The following is a 15,538-nucleotide window of genomic DNA, read 5'->3' as shown; positions in this document are numbered from 1 at the left end:
CAGTTGAGATTGTGTATAACCCTCTCTGTGGTAACATTGCCATTTCTATTATTTGTTACCAGGGGCCCTGGCTGCTTTCTGCCCTGCAGCTAGACCCCTCCTTTATAGAAGTAGGGATAAATCCTGCCATCCTTGACTTTAGTCACTCAAGATCTAAATTGTGAATTAGTTTTCCCGCTGCAAAGCAGTCATGTGTCAGTGTTCATTGTCATGACCCTGTCTACCGCCTCTGAGAGTCCTTCCAAATAAGATGGATGTTCAGATGCTGGCTTGCCCACCAGCTCGTCTACTTTGCCTGTATCTCAACTCCACCTCATTTGTCTTTTTCCTGTCTATGCAGCCTCTGCTATAGAGTTTTACCCTTTCTCGCTCTCCACTAAATTTCATTTCTCCACTCTTTAGAACATACCCTGTTTATTTCTGTGTACCAGCCATTAGTCAATATATACCTTTACCTGTGTATATGCCCCTTTCTTTTGTAAAATTGAAACAACTGGGGCCTGGAGAAATGGCTCAGAGGTTAAGAGCACTGTCTGCTCTTCCAAAGGTCCTGAGTTCAATTCCCAGCAACCACATGGTGGCTCACAACCATCTACAATGAAATCGGATGCCCTCTTCTGGCCTGCAGGTGTACATGCAGGCAGAACACTGTATACATAAATAAATAAATCTTAAGAAACAACTGTATGAGCATCCTTGCATTGTTTTGTATTGAGTGAGCTTTAAGGCGTAATAGCTCAGGCATATAGCAGAACTGACTTTATACTTGACCCCAGTGGTCTGGTAAATAGAGGAAGTGTTACTTTACAGTTTTAAGTCTACGTTAATGAATAAATATTTATGTAGCACTTAGTGTTTGGCACAGAGTAAACTATGTTTTGTTAAATAAAACTTTCTTTACTTGATTTTTTTAAAAAATTGTAAGGTTTTACTAAAAGACTGGGTTCTGGCTTGTTCTGGTTTGTTATGTGTCACGAATGTATTTGTAAATAGGTTCTAGTAATAATCTGTACAAAGGAAAATAACTTTAGGTGTTCTCACCAGGGTTCTTCTCAGTGATATTTTGGACTATAGTGACAACGTAAATATATTTAATCTTTTTCTTTAAATGTTATATTGACTAGCTCTTATTAAGGAGAATTGTTGTTTTGTTATTTACTATAGAATGGAAGCTACAAAAGTATTCACGCAATGGCCAAAGATATAGATCTTCTAGCAAAAAATGCCAAAACATATAATGAGCCTGGTTCTCAAGTATTTAAGGTTAGTTTTCTGTTGTTGCTATTTTCACTGATGATAGTAGACAGGACCTTAGAGTCAGTGTTTATTATAACCATATATTCCATCTATTTAAAATACAGAACTTAGTTGTTCACTATTTATGGAGTTGTGAGTTGTATAGTCATTACACCAGTCAATTAACAGTTCTTTTTCTTTTTTCTTTTTGGGTTTTCAAGATAGGGTCTCTCTGTGTAGCCCTGGCTGTCCTGGGACTCACTCTGTAGAGCAGGCTGGCCTCCGCCTCCGCCTCCACCTCCGCCTCCCACGTGCTGGATTAAAGGTGTGCGCTGCTTCTAGTGGTGGCCAGCAGCCATTCTTCATTCCCACCACTTCCTAGGCCTTCGACAGCTTCCATCTGCATTTGTCTATTCTGAAAACGTTCATATAAATGGCACCATATGGCATGGATTCCTTGGTGTTTGAGTTTTTGATTAGTGTACTGTTTTAAGATTTGTGTATACTTAGTCTTTTTTCTTCTCATTAATGGTGTGGCTTAAAGAAGACACCATGTTGTGTTTTGTTTTGTTTTTATCAGTCATTAGACATTTTAGTTGTTTCCATTTTCAGCTATTATGAATATGCTGTTAGGAACATTCACATACATACTTTTCAGCTATTATGAACATGCTGTTAGGAACATTCACATACATACTTTTAGTGAACATACATTTTTATTTTACTTGACTACATACATAGGAATACAATTGCCTGGCTATATATTAACTGTATTTATCTTACTGAGGAATTGGCACAATCTTGCAGAGAAGCCATACCATTTACATTTTCATTAGCAGTTTGACTGCAGTTTGTTTGCATTCTCATCAAACTCTTGTTTTTCAGTTTTGTTTTTATTTATTTATTTATTTTATTTAATCTTTAATTTATGTGCATCGGTTGAGGGTGTCAGATCTTAGAGTTACAGACAGTTGTGAGCTGCCATGTGGGTGCTGCAAATTGAACCCAGGTCCTTTGGAAGAGCAGGCGGTGCTCTTAACCAGTGAGCCGTCTCTTCAACCCCCCAGTTTTTGTTTTGTTTTGTTTTGTTTTGTTTTTTTATGGCCATCCTGGGAGTGTCATAGTATGTTACAGTTTTGATTTGTTTTTCCTTACTACAGTTAATGATGTTGAACATCTTTTCATGTACATAGTAGCTATTTGTGTATAATATTGTCCTCTTTGGTAAAATACCTGTTTTGATCCTTTGCCCATTTGTAGATTAGGTTACTTATCTTTTTGTTGTCATTTTAATAGTTATTTATATATTGTGCATTCATATCCTTATCAGTTGATTTTAAAATACTTTCTCCCATTCTCTTGTCTTTTCACCTTCGCAGTAATCTATTTTGACATCATTTATTAATTTTGAAGAATTCTAGTTTATCTTTTTTCTTTGTTTGCTTATATTTTAGGTTTCATAGCAAAAAAATAATACCTAATCCCAGGCCAAAAATATTTACACTTACATTTTCTTCTAAGAATTTTATAGTTTTAGGTCTTATATTTAGATCTGAGAGCTAAGTTGAGTTAGTTTTTGTATATGTAACTAGGAATCCAAATAAATTATTTTACATGGATGTTATCCCAACACTATTTTAAAAGTTACTGTTTCTTCATTGAATTTTTGTGTGTTGGCAGCCTTATTGAAAATCAATTAACTATAGACGTAAAGGTATATTCCTGGATTCTTGATTATCTTTTCATCTAATACTGATTTTTTATATTTAGTCCTTGTTCTTAAGCAGAAAGCATCTTTTGAAATATAGTACATAATATAAAATAACTCCTTTGTAGTGGCTTCTTTGAAACTTTCTGGCCTAGTAATAAATAATTGATTATAGAAATATCTTTGATTAATCATTGACAATTGGGGAAGTGTGCTCAGAAAGTCTTTTGCTATTAAAAACATTAAAATTTCTGAGTGCTGGCCAAAATACTGAAAATTGCTGTTGGTACTTCATATTAACTTTTATTTGCACTTAATTTATGCTGAATTTATTCCTGTGCCATAAGTTTTAGTTTTTTCTGTGCAGCCTTCTTGGCTTAGGAATTGTTTGTTTCTTTTCGGTGAGGATCATCTTAGTGTGGCAGGGTGAGCTCAGGTTTGGGCTAGTCCCACACAGTCATGCTCTGTAAATCTAGCAACCCATCTTGGGTGCTTTGTTCATCTGGATGTGTTCAGTGAGTACAGAGTCCATGTCTAAACCTTAGTTAGCATTACTCTCTTATTTTTAAGCATGTGCAGCAAACACTCAGCCCTGGTTTTTTTTGGGGGGGTGGTGGTGGTTACTGATCTTGTGCCCCAGTGTATGATCTGAGCATATGTACTGGTTATCTATCCTCATACTGCTGGGCTGGTACATTGTAACATTGTTTCCTTTTATTATTTTATTTTATCCATGTGAGTGTTTTGCCTGAGTGTATTTACACCATGTGTCTCTGGTACGTGGGGAGTCCAGAAGGCATTGGAGCCTCTGAAACTGGAGTTACAACTTCTCTGTCCAACCCTGGTGGGTTTTAGGAATTGAACTGAGGTCATCAAGCTTGGTGGCAAGTGCCTCTACCCATTGAGCCAATTTGTGAGTCTTTTTCTAAGCAAAGTAATTTTTTCTTGCTAGGATGCCAATTCAATTAAAAAAATATTTTATATGAAAAAGGCAGAAGTTGAACATCATGAAATGGCTAAATCAAGTCTTCGAATAAGGTAGGTTTAAGATATCTAAGATCCTAGTGCCTATTTGCTGAATTTTCAGGTAGTAAAATTAATACAATAAAAAAAAAAGATTATTTTGTGGTTGGTGTATGAGTCTGAAAACAGAAAAAGAAGCTTTTCTAGCGGCTTCATTGTGGCTAAGGAAAGTTATTCAAAAAGGTGCCAGATATGTTTTTTGTGTCTAATATGTAATATTGTATATTTATGTTTGCAATAAGATGTTTAGTCAGAAGATCTCAAGTCTCATTCTGGCTTTTCCTCGATTAGGACCATATCTATGAACAAGTCTTAGTTCTGGGATTCCATTTCTTTTTAAATGAAATGGAAACATTGAGTAACTACTTTCAAAGCTTTCTTCCACCCTCATGTTTGTTTCAGAATGGTGTCTCCTGCTTTCGTAGTAACCATAAGCTCTTGAAGACTAGCCCTGGCCCATTTCTTCAGTGTCCCCAGATCTTGACACAGAACTCGCTGCATAATAGACACTCAGAAATACTTTACTACTTCCCTTAGAAGAAAATATTTGTCTCCTTTTTGTTTGCCCAGAGTTCTGATTTTTTTTTTAAAGCTATTCGGTGTATGAGGGTTTTTTTATTTTATTTTATTTTTTTATTTTATCTTTGGATAGGACTGCATCAAATTTGGCTGCAGCCAGGCTGACAGGTCCTTCGCACAGTAAAAGCAGCCTTGGTGAAGAAAGAAATCCCACTAGCAAGTATTACCGGTGAGAGGAAGAGGATGTAGTCTGAGAGCTGATTCATGCTTATGACAATAGGCATGCTAGCCAGATGGCTATCTTAAAGTATTACTTGTAGGTTTTAAGGAGGATGGATCTAGTGCTTTATTTAAAAAGACTGAGCTAAGAGCTGGGCATAGTGGTGTATACCCATAATATCAGCACTTGGAACACTGAGGCAGGAAGATTATAAGGTCAAGGATAGTCCAGGTAACAAAGCAAGATCTTGTCACAAAAATAACGACAAGTAGGTTAAGGTTCTATTCTATGGTAGACCTTTCCTCACCTCACAGATAACACTTAGACGTTATTATGTAGTGTTTAATATTACAAATAGAATGTGGTATTAAATACTTGCTTATACTAAATAAATAGTGTTCATAATAGAATTTGTTACTGTAAAATGAGTGTTTTAGAAAATAATTAAATCCTTTCATAAAATATAGAATAATGTACTATACATTTAAGTGAAAAACAAATTGTAATGGTTTATTCTAGCTCTCTGCTACCACTTTCTCTTTTTCTAAAGTTTTATCTTATGTATATGGGTGTTTTGCCTTCATGTACATATATGTACCATATGAATGCAGTGCCTGTGGGGGCCAGAAGAGAGCATCAGACCCCTTGCTGCTGAAGTTACAGACAACTGTGAGCTGCCCTTTGGGTACTAGGAATCAAACTCGGGTTCTTTGGATGAGCCGCCAGTGTTCTTAACTGCTGAGCCCCATCATCACTTCAGCCCCAAATTTTCTGAAAAGAGCAAAACCCTACTTCTTTTTGCTAAGATTATGGGAAATATTAATTATAAACTAAGAAGGCAGTTAATAGGAATTATTTTTTTCCTTGATATAGTGCATTTTATTTCATCAAGGTAAGCATATCATAACATCATTCTATCTTCTAACTGTTTGTTTTTCCTTGCAGTAATAAAAGAGCAGTCCAAGGGGGTCGCTTGTCAGCAATTACTATGGCCCTTCAGTATGGCTCAGAGAGTGAGGAGGATGCTGCTTTAGCTGGTAGGTATTTTTAGATTGTGGTTCTTCTGGCTGAGGGAAATTGCACAGACTTTGTTCTTTCTTGGAGTTGATTCGTTTTTTAAGCAAATGGTATTTTATTGCATTTGATATAATCTTGGGTAAGTAGAATTGTCAAAGGCAAATGGCTTTGTGTTAATGGATATGAACAGGGAACTTGAACATAAAAGAGTAGGTAAAGATATGTCAGGCAAGAGGCTAGAGAGATAGCTCAACCATTAAGAGCACTTGCTCTTGCAGAGGATGTGGGGTTCACTTCCCACCACCCATGTGGCACCTCACAACCTTTTGTGACTTTGGTTCCAAGGGATCTGACATTCTCTGCTGACTTCCACAGGCACCGTGTGTATAAAGTATACTTAGACGCAGGCAAAGCACTCATACACATAATAAAAATAACATTTTAAAGAGGTTATATCAGGCAAGTAACAACCAAAAAGTAAAGAAATCACCAAAGAGTAACTTAGCTGTATAGACTTCTGATAAAGTAAACTCTCAAATACAAATATTGAAAATAAGTGTTAAGTCATAGTGTTAAAAGGTTTGTTTCATTGGGAAGGTGTAACAGAAGAGTTCCAAGTGTGTAAAAGAAACAGATGGAGCTTTGTGGGAAACTTGAAAATAATGTCTTTATAAGTTAAAGGGCGCTCTCTCACAGTTGCTAAATAAGCAGACTGTAGGTGTAGATCCATTTACTCTGTCCCAACTGCCAGCAGCCACCACGCCCACCAGTAGTACTAGGGATTGAAGCCAGGGCTTGGTTCTTCCTAGACAGCCCCAGCACTAAGCAACATCCCCAGCCCTTCAATACAGACTTGTGTTACTCTGTTGCCTATTGTTGAAGCAAGTTACCACAAACTTAGTGACTTAGAGCAACACTGTTTTCCTATAGTTCTGGAGTTCAGGGGTCTGAAGTCAAGATGATGAGTAGGTCAACCTTCCATTTAGATATGCTACTGGAAAACCAATTCCTTGATTTTGTTCTGGCTTCTAGAGGCCACCAGTATACCTTGGCTTATGGTCCCTTTGTCCATGTTTAAATTATAGCTGTCCAGCCTCAGTATTACCCCTTTTTCCTTTGACTCTTTCATGGTAGCATCCTTGTCACTATTTTTAAGTGCCTATTTAGTCCAGTTTCGTCTTCTCAAGTCAAGATTGTTACTAACATCTGCACAGTTCTTTTTATGACCTGGGTAACATTCGTAGGTTCTATGGATTGGAACATTAATATGTTCTAGTGCCTGTTACACGGTGTACCATAACAGGCTTGGCGTATGCATTCTGCACTTAAAGAACATAGTCCTCCCAGGTTCACAGTTATTAAAACTGACTATCTACCAAGCTTGAAATAAATTTCAGTAAACTTGAATGTTTCAGAATTATACAGGACATGTTTCTGATAATAGTGTAAGGAAAAAAACCCTACTATTAAGGAAAGTTTAAAAACCTAAATGGGTGTCAGGCCTATAGCTTGGTTGTTAGAGCACTTGCCATGCATGAACCCCTGGTTTTGATCCCCAGTGTTTCATAAAATCAGCTGTGGTGGCACATGTAATCCTAGCACTCTGGAGGTAGAAGCAGGAGGGTTAGGAAGTTCAAGGTCAGCCTCAGCTGACAACCTCTTTCCTAGCCCTTTCACATAGCACCCATAGCACACACATAGCATATACACATACAAACAGGTAAAGAAATCCTTGGGGAAATGAGCAATATGTGTTTTGTGTTTCTGGAAGAGTTACTATTTGCTGTGTTCTGGTGTGTTAATGACTGGGCTTCTCCCTGAACATTTCCTCATTCAGGAGTCATTCCTCTGATGTTATAGATAAGTAGGGCAAAGCCAGACTTAAGGTTGAATTAAGTCTGAGAGGATCAACCTAATCTAAATGTATACTGTGGTATATATGTTGGTCTTCTGTTTTTCTAACAATTAACTTACAAATATCTTGCTTCGGCTCAGTTTAGGAGTTCTAGTCTGTGATCAGTCAGGCCTGATTCTCTTAGTCCTGTGGCAAGACAGTTTATCATATATGCTAGGGGCTGTGGTAGAGCAAACCTCTCTTCAGATGCGCACACCCTCACCCCACGCCCCGCCCTGTGACTCCCACTAACCCACGTGTTTTAGTTTCTACTACCTCTCACTAATGCCACTCCAAGGAACAGCCCTTTAACACATGGGGCTTTGGGTGGGGGTGCGTTGCAGATCCTAACTGTAGCACTAAACACTCATGCTTTTGTTTTGGTTCTGAGCTCTCTAAATGACTACTTGTTCCCTTTGGCTAAGCATAGCAGGAAGTCTGAAGAAAACACATTTTAAAAATAAACTATTTTTCATTCTTTTAAGTGAGTGTAAGTTTTGAATTTAATGTTTTCAGTTTTGGGCTTTTTTTTGTTTGTTTTGTTTTTGTTTTTGGTCTTTGAGGGGTTATTTTGGTTTTTCAAGACAGAGTCTCTCTGTGTAGCCTTGGCTGTCCTGGAGTAGCTTTGTGGACCAGGCTAACCTCAAACTCACAGCAATCTGCCTGCCTCTGCCTCCCGAGGGCCGGGATTAAAGGCGTGCGCCACCACTCCTGGCTCCAGATGTTTTTTATTACATGCAATTAATAAGCATTCCTAACCGAGCCATCTCTTTAGTACATACTCCAACCATGCTTAACATTATCTTTAAGGAAAATTGCAAAGTTGTGCGTAGTGGTACGTGCCTATAATCCTGGCACTTAGGAGGTAGATGCTTCCTGTAGTTGGAGGCCAGCCACGTCTAAATGGTGAAACCTTTATTCAGAAACAAAAACAAAACAAAACCCTAACTAACTAAAGAAGTAAAAATTGTTTTTAAGGGTTGGAGAGATGGCTCAGAGGTTGAGAGCACTGACTGTGCTTCCAAAGATCCTGAGTTCAATTCGCAGCAACCACATGGTGGCTCACAACCATCTATAATGAGATCTGGTGCCCTCTTCTGGCCTGCAGGTTTACATGCAGGCAGAATACTATATGCATAAATAAGTAAATAAATCTTTAAAACAAAAAACAAACAAACAATAAAATTGTTTTTAACTGAGGATAACTGAGCATGCTTATAATTCCAGTACCCAAAAGACTAAAGCAGGAAGATTGTTTTCTTTAAAAAAAAAAAAAAGATTTATTTATTTATTATGTATACGATGTTGTGTCTGCATGTATAACTGCACACCAGAAAAGGGCACCATATCTCATTATAGAGGCTTGTGAGTCACCATGTGGTTTCTGGGAATTGAACTCAGGACTTCTGGAAAAGCAATCAGTGCTCTTAAACTCTGAGCCATCTCTCCAGCCCATGGATTTCTTAGAGTAGTAAGTTAGCTTGGGCCATAGTATGGGACCAATATATAAGCAAACAAAGAAAAAAAAAAACAGCATTAAAGTTTTGGTTCTGGACTGGAGAGATGGCTTAATAGTTAAGAGCATTTAACTGCTTTTGTAGATGACCCAGGTTCGATTCCCAGCACCCACATGGCAGCTCACAATTGTCTATAACTCTAGACCAAGAGGATCCAATGCCTTCTTCTGGCCTATAGGCACCAGACACCCATGAATATATGGAGGGGAGGTACTCATCTATAAAACAAAATCTTTTTAAGAATTAATAAAGCTAAATGTTGATTGTTTTGTTTTATTCCCCTGATAAATATGTTTTTGTCTTCCCAGCTGCACGTTATGAAGAAGGGGAATCTGAAGCAGAGAGCATCACCTCCTTTATGGATGTCTCAAATCCTTTCCATCAGCTTTATGACACAGTTAGGAGCTGCCGGAATAACCAAGGGCAGCTAATAGCTGAACCTTTTTTCCATTTGCCTTCAAAGAAAAAATACCCAGATTATTATCAGCAAATTAAAATGCCCATATCACTTCAACAGATCAGGTAAGACTTCTACATTACTCAGTATAGAGATATGTCTGTATGTAGTTGGGCATGCACATACCTATTTTATTCTGGAAATAGATAAGGACATTAAATGCTATAATTTTTTCCTCAATATTTATGTATCTGTCTTATAACTGGTAAAGTAAAAACAAATTAAAAAACCTTCATGCTCACACTATCACTCATCAATATTTAGTGTTTTTTGAAATAGTCTTGTGGTATAGTCATGGCTGCCTTCAAAGTCCTCCTGCCTTGGCATATAGAAGAAAGTCACTTGATTTGACTTACTAAAATGATACGGAAATTGAGGTTAAGGTTCATTAGAACAGTCTAGAAATGTTTCATTTATATTCTTTGCTTTAGGAAAGATAGTGAATTTAAAGATATTAATGAAGTTCCTTTTGGTACTTTTTTATCTTTAGTTTCTTTTTACTTCATTTTTTAAAACATAGGTAGTAATCCAATTAATTAATTTAATTTTTTGTTTTTGGTTTTTCGAGACAGGGTTTCTCTGTGTTATGTTGGCTGTCCTAGACTTGCTTTGTAGACCAGGCTGGCCTTGAACTCACAGTGATCCGCCTGCCTCTGCCTCCTGAGTGCTGGGATTAAAGGCATGCGCCACCATGCCCGGCTTAATTCTAATTTTTTAAAGATGTATTTATTTAATGAGTATTGCCTGCATGTATGTCTGTACACCATATTCATGACTGGTGTCCTTGGATATCAGAAGAGGACTTTGGATCCCCAGGAACTAGAGGTGCAGATTGTTGTGAGCCACCATGTAGATGCTGGGAACTGAACTCAGGTCCTCGACAAGAGCAGCAAGTGCTCTTAACTGCTGGACCCTGTCTCTAGTGTGTCCTGTCCCTACAACTTCTACTTTGTTAAAAAAAAAAAAGTTATATGGGTATTTTGTCTGCGTGTTTGTCTCGGTACTATATGTGTACCTGATGTCTGTGTGGGGCAGAAGAGGTTATCAGAGTCCCTGGTTGGAAGCTGCCATGTGGGTGCTGGGATCGAATTTTGGTCCTTTTGAAAAGTAGCCAGTGTTCTTAACTGCTGAGCCATGTCTCTAGTCATTAGTCTAGTTCATTTTAAAAGCCAAATTAAGTCATCAGCCATCTTAGTTAACAAATTTTTGAGTTGGAATTTTGTAATACTAACTTTAATTTTTTTAATGAGAAGATAAAGAATTTGCAAGATTCAGAATTCTGCATTTCCCCCATTTAAATTTTTCTGTGGTAATTGTATAGTGCAGTGGTTCTCAACTTGTAGGTTGTGACCTTTGGGGGTCACATATAAGATATTTACATATATTCATAATAGTAGCAAAATTACTTAGTATTTCATTGCTAAGTAACAATGAAATAATTTTACTGTTGAGGCTCACTGCATCATGAGGTACTGCATTAAAGGGTCACAGCATTAGGAAGGTTGAGGACCACTGTGTATAGTGTACCAGGGTGAAAGAGTGAAAGTAGGGAAATAATTGAGGCCTAACAGGTCTCACACTAAAGTTTTGATGGAGCCATGTCTTCAGCAGTGCTATTCAAAAGAGCTTTCTATAATGCTAGAACTATATTACTATGTTTATCATCCTGTGTAATAATCACAAGTCACTTGATGTTGTGCTCTTGAAATGTGAGGAATGAAAGTAAGAATTTTGATTTTAAGTTTCATTCAATTTTAATAGCTGCATAGCCCAGCATGGTCCTAGGAATATTTGTTGGCAGAAGGAAGGGAGATGGACAGATGCCTCCCCAAACAGTGTAGAGTAGATGACGAGCTGTGTGAGTTACAGAGTCTGCTTGCTTAGCATGCCTTTGAGCTCAGTCTCCAGCCCCACCAAAATAAAAGTTAGAGGAATTAGCCAGTGTGGCTCCCCATGCCACTCTCCATTGTCCCAGGGTTTGCCATCCCCATGTGTCCTTGTTACTCCCCCTGCCTCCCCTCCCCTCCCCTCCCCTCCCCTCCTCAGCACTCCCCTCCCCGTGCCATTGAATAACGCTAGTGTGGTCAGTATCTGTGGATGTAGAACACGTTTTTGTTTTCATGTTTGGATTCTGTTTTCGGCATGTATACATGTAGTTGTAGAAAGCAGTCAAATGCATACCCTAACTGGTGGAGAGCTATGGGGTCAACTTTTAGGAGTCAGTTCTTTAACTATGGGATCTGGGGACTGAACTCAGATTGTCAGACTTGGACAGCAAGTGTTTTTACCCACTGACTCCTCCTGCTGGCCCAGATTTTCTGTTCTTTGGGGGTGTTCTTAACAAGTACCCCTCACCTTTTGTTTTATCAGGAATAAGCTTGAGAGTATATTTTAAATTTTGGTGTTGGGCTTATGAGCTAGCACTAAGAACTGCATTTGTACTTAATTATTTTTGCCGAATCTAGAGACGTTTTCCAATATTTATATTTCCATACACACTGCACAGAATGAGTAAATGAGTAAACTTAACGTAAAACTTTATGTGCAAGTTGGAGAGTACCATTTTAAGAGAAAGTTTGGGGTCTCCACATTCACTTGATGAAGTTGTTTTCACCTTTGTCATTCTTAGGACAGTTTTTTTGTTGTTGTTGTTTTGTTTTGTTTTTTAATTTTGATGATTGGCATATAGATACTTTAGTCAAAGTTGTAAAAGTTTATGTCCAAAATTATAGAGTTAGAGCCAACAGAGACTCTACTTTGTACAAAGAGCATCAAGCCCACTTGAGAACTGCTGGTTAGTAATGTGTCTAAAATGCTTCCATTCTTTTTTTTTTTTCTTTTTTTTTTTTTTTTTTACATATTTATTTGTGATGTACGCAGTATTCTGCCTGCACACCAGAAGAGGGCACCAGATCTCATTATAGATGTTTGTGAGTCACCATATGGTTGATGGGAATTGAACTCAGGACCTTTGGAGGAGGAGTCCATGCTCTAAACCTCTGAGCCATCTCTCTAGCCCCAATGCTTACATTCATAGTGATTTTAAATAAAATAAGCAATCCTCAGCTTTAAACTAGTCCTTCTCCTTCTTTCTCTTTTTCTTTTTCTTCTTCCTCTTCTTCCTCCTCCTCCTTCTCTTCTTCTTCCTCTTCCCCCCTCCTCCTCCTCTTCTTCCTCGTCTTCCTCCCTCCTCCTCTTCTTCCTCTTCCTTCTCCTCCCCCCCCCCTCCTCTTCTTCTGAGACAAGGTTTCTCTGTATAGCCTTGGCTGTCCTGGACTCTCTTTGTAGAACAGGCTGGCCTCAAACTCACAGTGATCTGCCTGCCTCTGCCTCTAGAGTTCTGAGATGAAAAGGCGTGCGCCACCACCGCCCTAGTCTATGTACCTCTGTATAAATGGAAGAATAGTAATAAATAGACACTGACACTGACTCTTATTCCCCATCATAAGAGCCACCTTCACTGTTTGTGTGTCTCCTCTGGACGCCAATATATTATTCTGAGGTCTTTTTCAGGACCGTATCACTACATTTATGAACTAGAGTAGCCTCCTAATTTTCAGAAATCAGTAGTTCATGGTGATTCTTCATTGAGTTAGTTTAAAATTTCTCTAGTTTTTGTTTCTCAGACTTTTTCACTGGGAGTTTTCCTAGTTTATTTGTTTTCATAGTTGACTGCTTTACTAAATCCTTTTATTTAATTTATTCTTTTGGATTCTCAGATAAACTGTGATATTGTCTAAATTTAATAGTGCTTTAGACCTTATTTTAACTTGAAAGCCAAGTACAAGTGGCTTATGAAGACAACTTTGTGGTACTTGTGAAGGTTGGTTGTGTTGTTGTTGTTGTTGTTGTTGTTGTTGTTGTTGAACTTTCAGGAAGAATGGTTGATAATTTTCATAATAGAAACCTCTAATCATTTCTCTTTCACAGAACAAAGCTAAAGAACCAAGAATATGAAACTTTAGATCATTTGGAGTGTGATCTGAATTTAATGTTTGAAAATGCCAAACGCTATAATGTTCCCAATTCAGCCATCTATAAGCGAGTTCTAAAATTGCAGCAAGTCATGCAGGTATGTTGCTGTTTGTTTTATCACTGAGATAGTTTCATATATTTGGGGTATTCTTGTACTGTTGAAGATTTTTTAGACTTGTCAGAACCATGTAGAGGAGAAATAATATTTTAAATACTGTAAGCATTATGGTAGAAGAAGCTAGGCTTTGTGGGGAGAGCCAGTTTCAAGACTCTGGGGAAGTTACCCTTCCATTTCAGATGATAATTCTTTTGTTCTAGACTTTATATATAGGGATGGCTTTTGAGAGCCTGGTAGCACACATCTGTGATCCCAGTACTCAGGAGGAGGCAGAGGCAAGAGGACCCTGGTTTTACACACAGACAAACACACACACACACACACACACACACACACACACACACACACACACACAGCTGGCTTTGGCAAAAAAAAAAATCTGAAAACTAATTGATCATTGTGTGATTGAAGGGCTTGTCAGATCTTTCACAGTATACCTGGGAGGGAACCAGGTGCTAGGGGTCAGGGATTTTTATTACAAAGAGGTAGATAAGAAGGACCGATTTACCTAAGCTGGATTGTGGTGGCACACACCTTTAGTCCCAGCACTTGGGAGGCAGAGGAGGGCAGATCTCTGAGTTGTAGGTCAGCCTGGTCTACAGACTAAGTTCTAGAATAGCCAGGGCTACAGAGAGAAACCCTGTCTCAAGAAACAAACAAACAAAAAGCAGGAAAAGAAATACAGATTAAGGGCCGGGCGTGGTGGCGCACGCCTTTAATCCCAGCACTCGGGAGGCAGAGGCAGGCGGATCGCTGTGAGTTCGAGGCCAGCCTGGTCCACAAAGTGAGTCCAGGACAGTCAAGGCTACACAGAGAGACCCTGTCTCAAAAAAACAAACAAACAAAAAAAAAAGAAATACAGATTAACTCTCTTTCATATGTGGGCTTTTTGTCCTTGTTGGGTGTGTGTGTGTGTGTGTGTGTGTGTGTGTGTGCGTGCACGCGTGCATTTTGCCAGGGGTTTGGTCATAGTACAGTTTGTAGCAGTCAGTTCTCTCCTTTTAGCACTTGAGTATAGGAAATCAAACTCAAATCTTTGGCTTGGCACCAATGGCTCAGTGAACTGAGCCATTTTGCTGGCTTCTTTCTCATACTTTTTGGTAGGATTATTTCTGGAAGCAAGAATAATCTTGAGGGCTGGAGAGATGGCTCAGAGGTTAAGGCTGTCCTTCCAAAGGTCTGAGTTCATCTCCCAGCAACCACATGGTGGCTCACAACTATCTATAATGAGATCTGGTACCCTCTTCTGGTGTGCAGGGTACATGCAGGCAGAAAGTGTTATTATTATACATAATAAATAAATATTTTTTTAAAAAAACCTTGAACCAATAACAGGCAATTTTTTATTTTTTATTTTTATTAATTAATTTATTTTTTGTTTTTCAAGACAGGGTTTCTCTGTGTAGCCTTGACTATCCTGGACTCACTGTGTATACCAGGCTGGCCTTGAACTCACAGCAATCCACCTGCCTCTGCCTCCCAAGTGCTGGGATTAAAGGTGTGCACCACCACCGCCCGGCTAATAACAGGCAATTTTATATCAAACATAGTCTTTATTTACTTTTTTATGATGGTAGATCTAGATTTTCACCTCTCAGTTTTTGAACTTTTTTTTCTTTGGTGTAGTATTCCTCAGAAGGTTCCAAAGGCTCCCTTCTAAGTTAGCTTAGCTTAAGCACGGCCGGCAGGGCAAGCCAATCCCACATCCTGCCTCAGAGTTTTTAACTATACCATGCCATTCACAATCATAAATGCTCCAGCTGGCATTGATGTTTATTTTTTAGTCTGATTTAATTTTTAATCTATTCTTCTATCATGTAGGCTATTAAATTAGGTTATTAAAAATGTTTGAAG

At 38.4% G+C, this 15,538-nt stretch overlaps 1 protein-coding gene across 48 annotated transcripts in view; it reads left to right on the top strand.

The window, feature by feature from the left end:
* The window catches only part of PBRM1 (polybromo 1), a 101,540-nt gene that overhangs the window by 25,205 nt on the left and 60,797 nt on the right, over window positions 1–15,538 (top strand). For 40 of the 48 annotated variants that reach the window (XM_084796048.1, XM_084796017.1, XM_084796015.1 and 37 more), the window contains 6 exons: window positions 1,165–1,263; window positions 3,897–3,982; window positions 4,620–4,715; window positions 5,652–5,743; window positions 9,443–9,656; window positions 13,522–13,663. In XM_084796048.1, the coding sequence (XP_084652174.1) occupies window positions 1,165–1,263; window positions 3,897–3,982; window positions 4,620–4,715; window positions 5,652–5,743; window positions 9,443–9,656; window positions 13,522–13,663 (729 nt within the window). The remainder of the gene's footprint in view (window positions 1–1,164; window positions 1,264–3,896; window positions 3,983–4,619; window positions 4,716–5,651; window positions 5,744–9,442; window positions 9,657–13,521; window positions 13,664–15,538) is intronic. The other 8 variants (XM_084796046.1, XM_084796047.1, XM_084796021.1 and 5 more) reach the window with 1 other exon arrangement.

The sequence above is a fragment of the Acomys minous genome (genome assembly GCF_964271855.1).
Source record: "Acomys minous genome assembly, chromosome: 9".
NCBI lineage: Eukaryota > Metazoa > Chordata > Mammalia > Rodentia > Muridae > Acomys > Acomys minous.
Note: the sequence above shows the minus strand (reverse complement) of the source record. Positions and strands in the feature narration are given on the sequence as shown.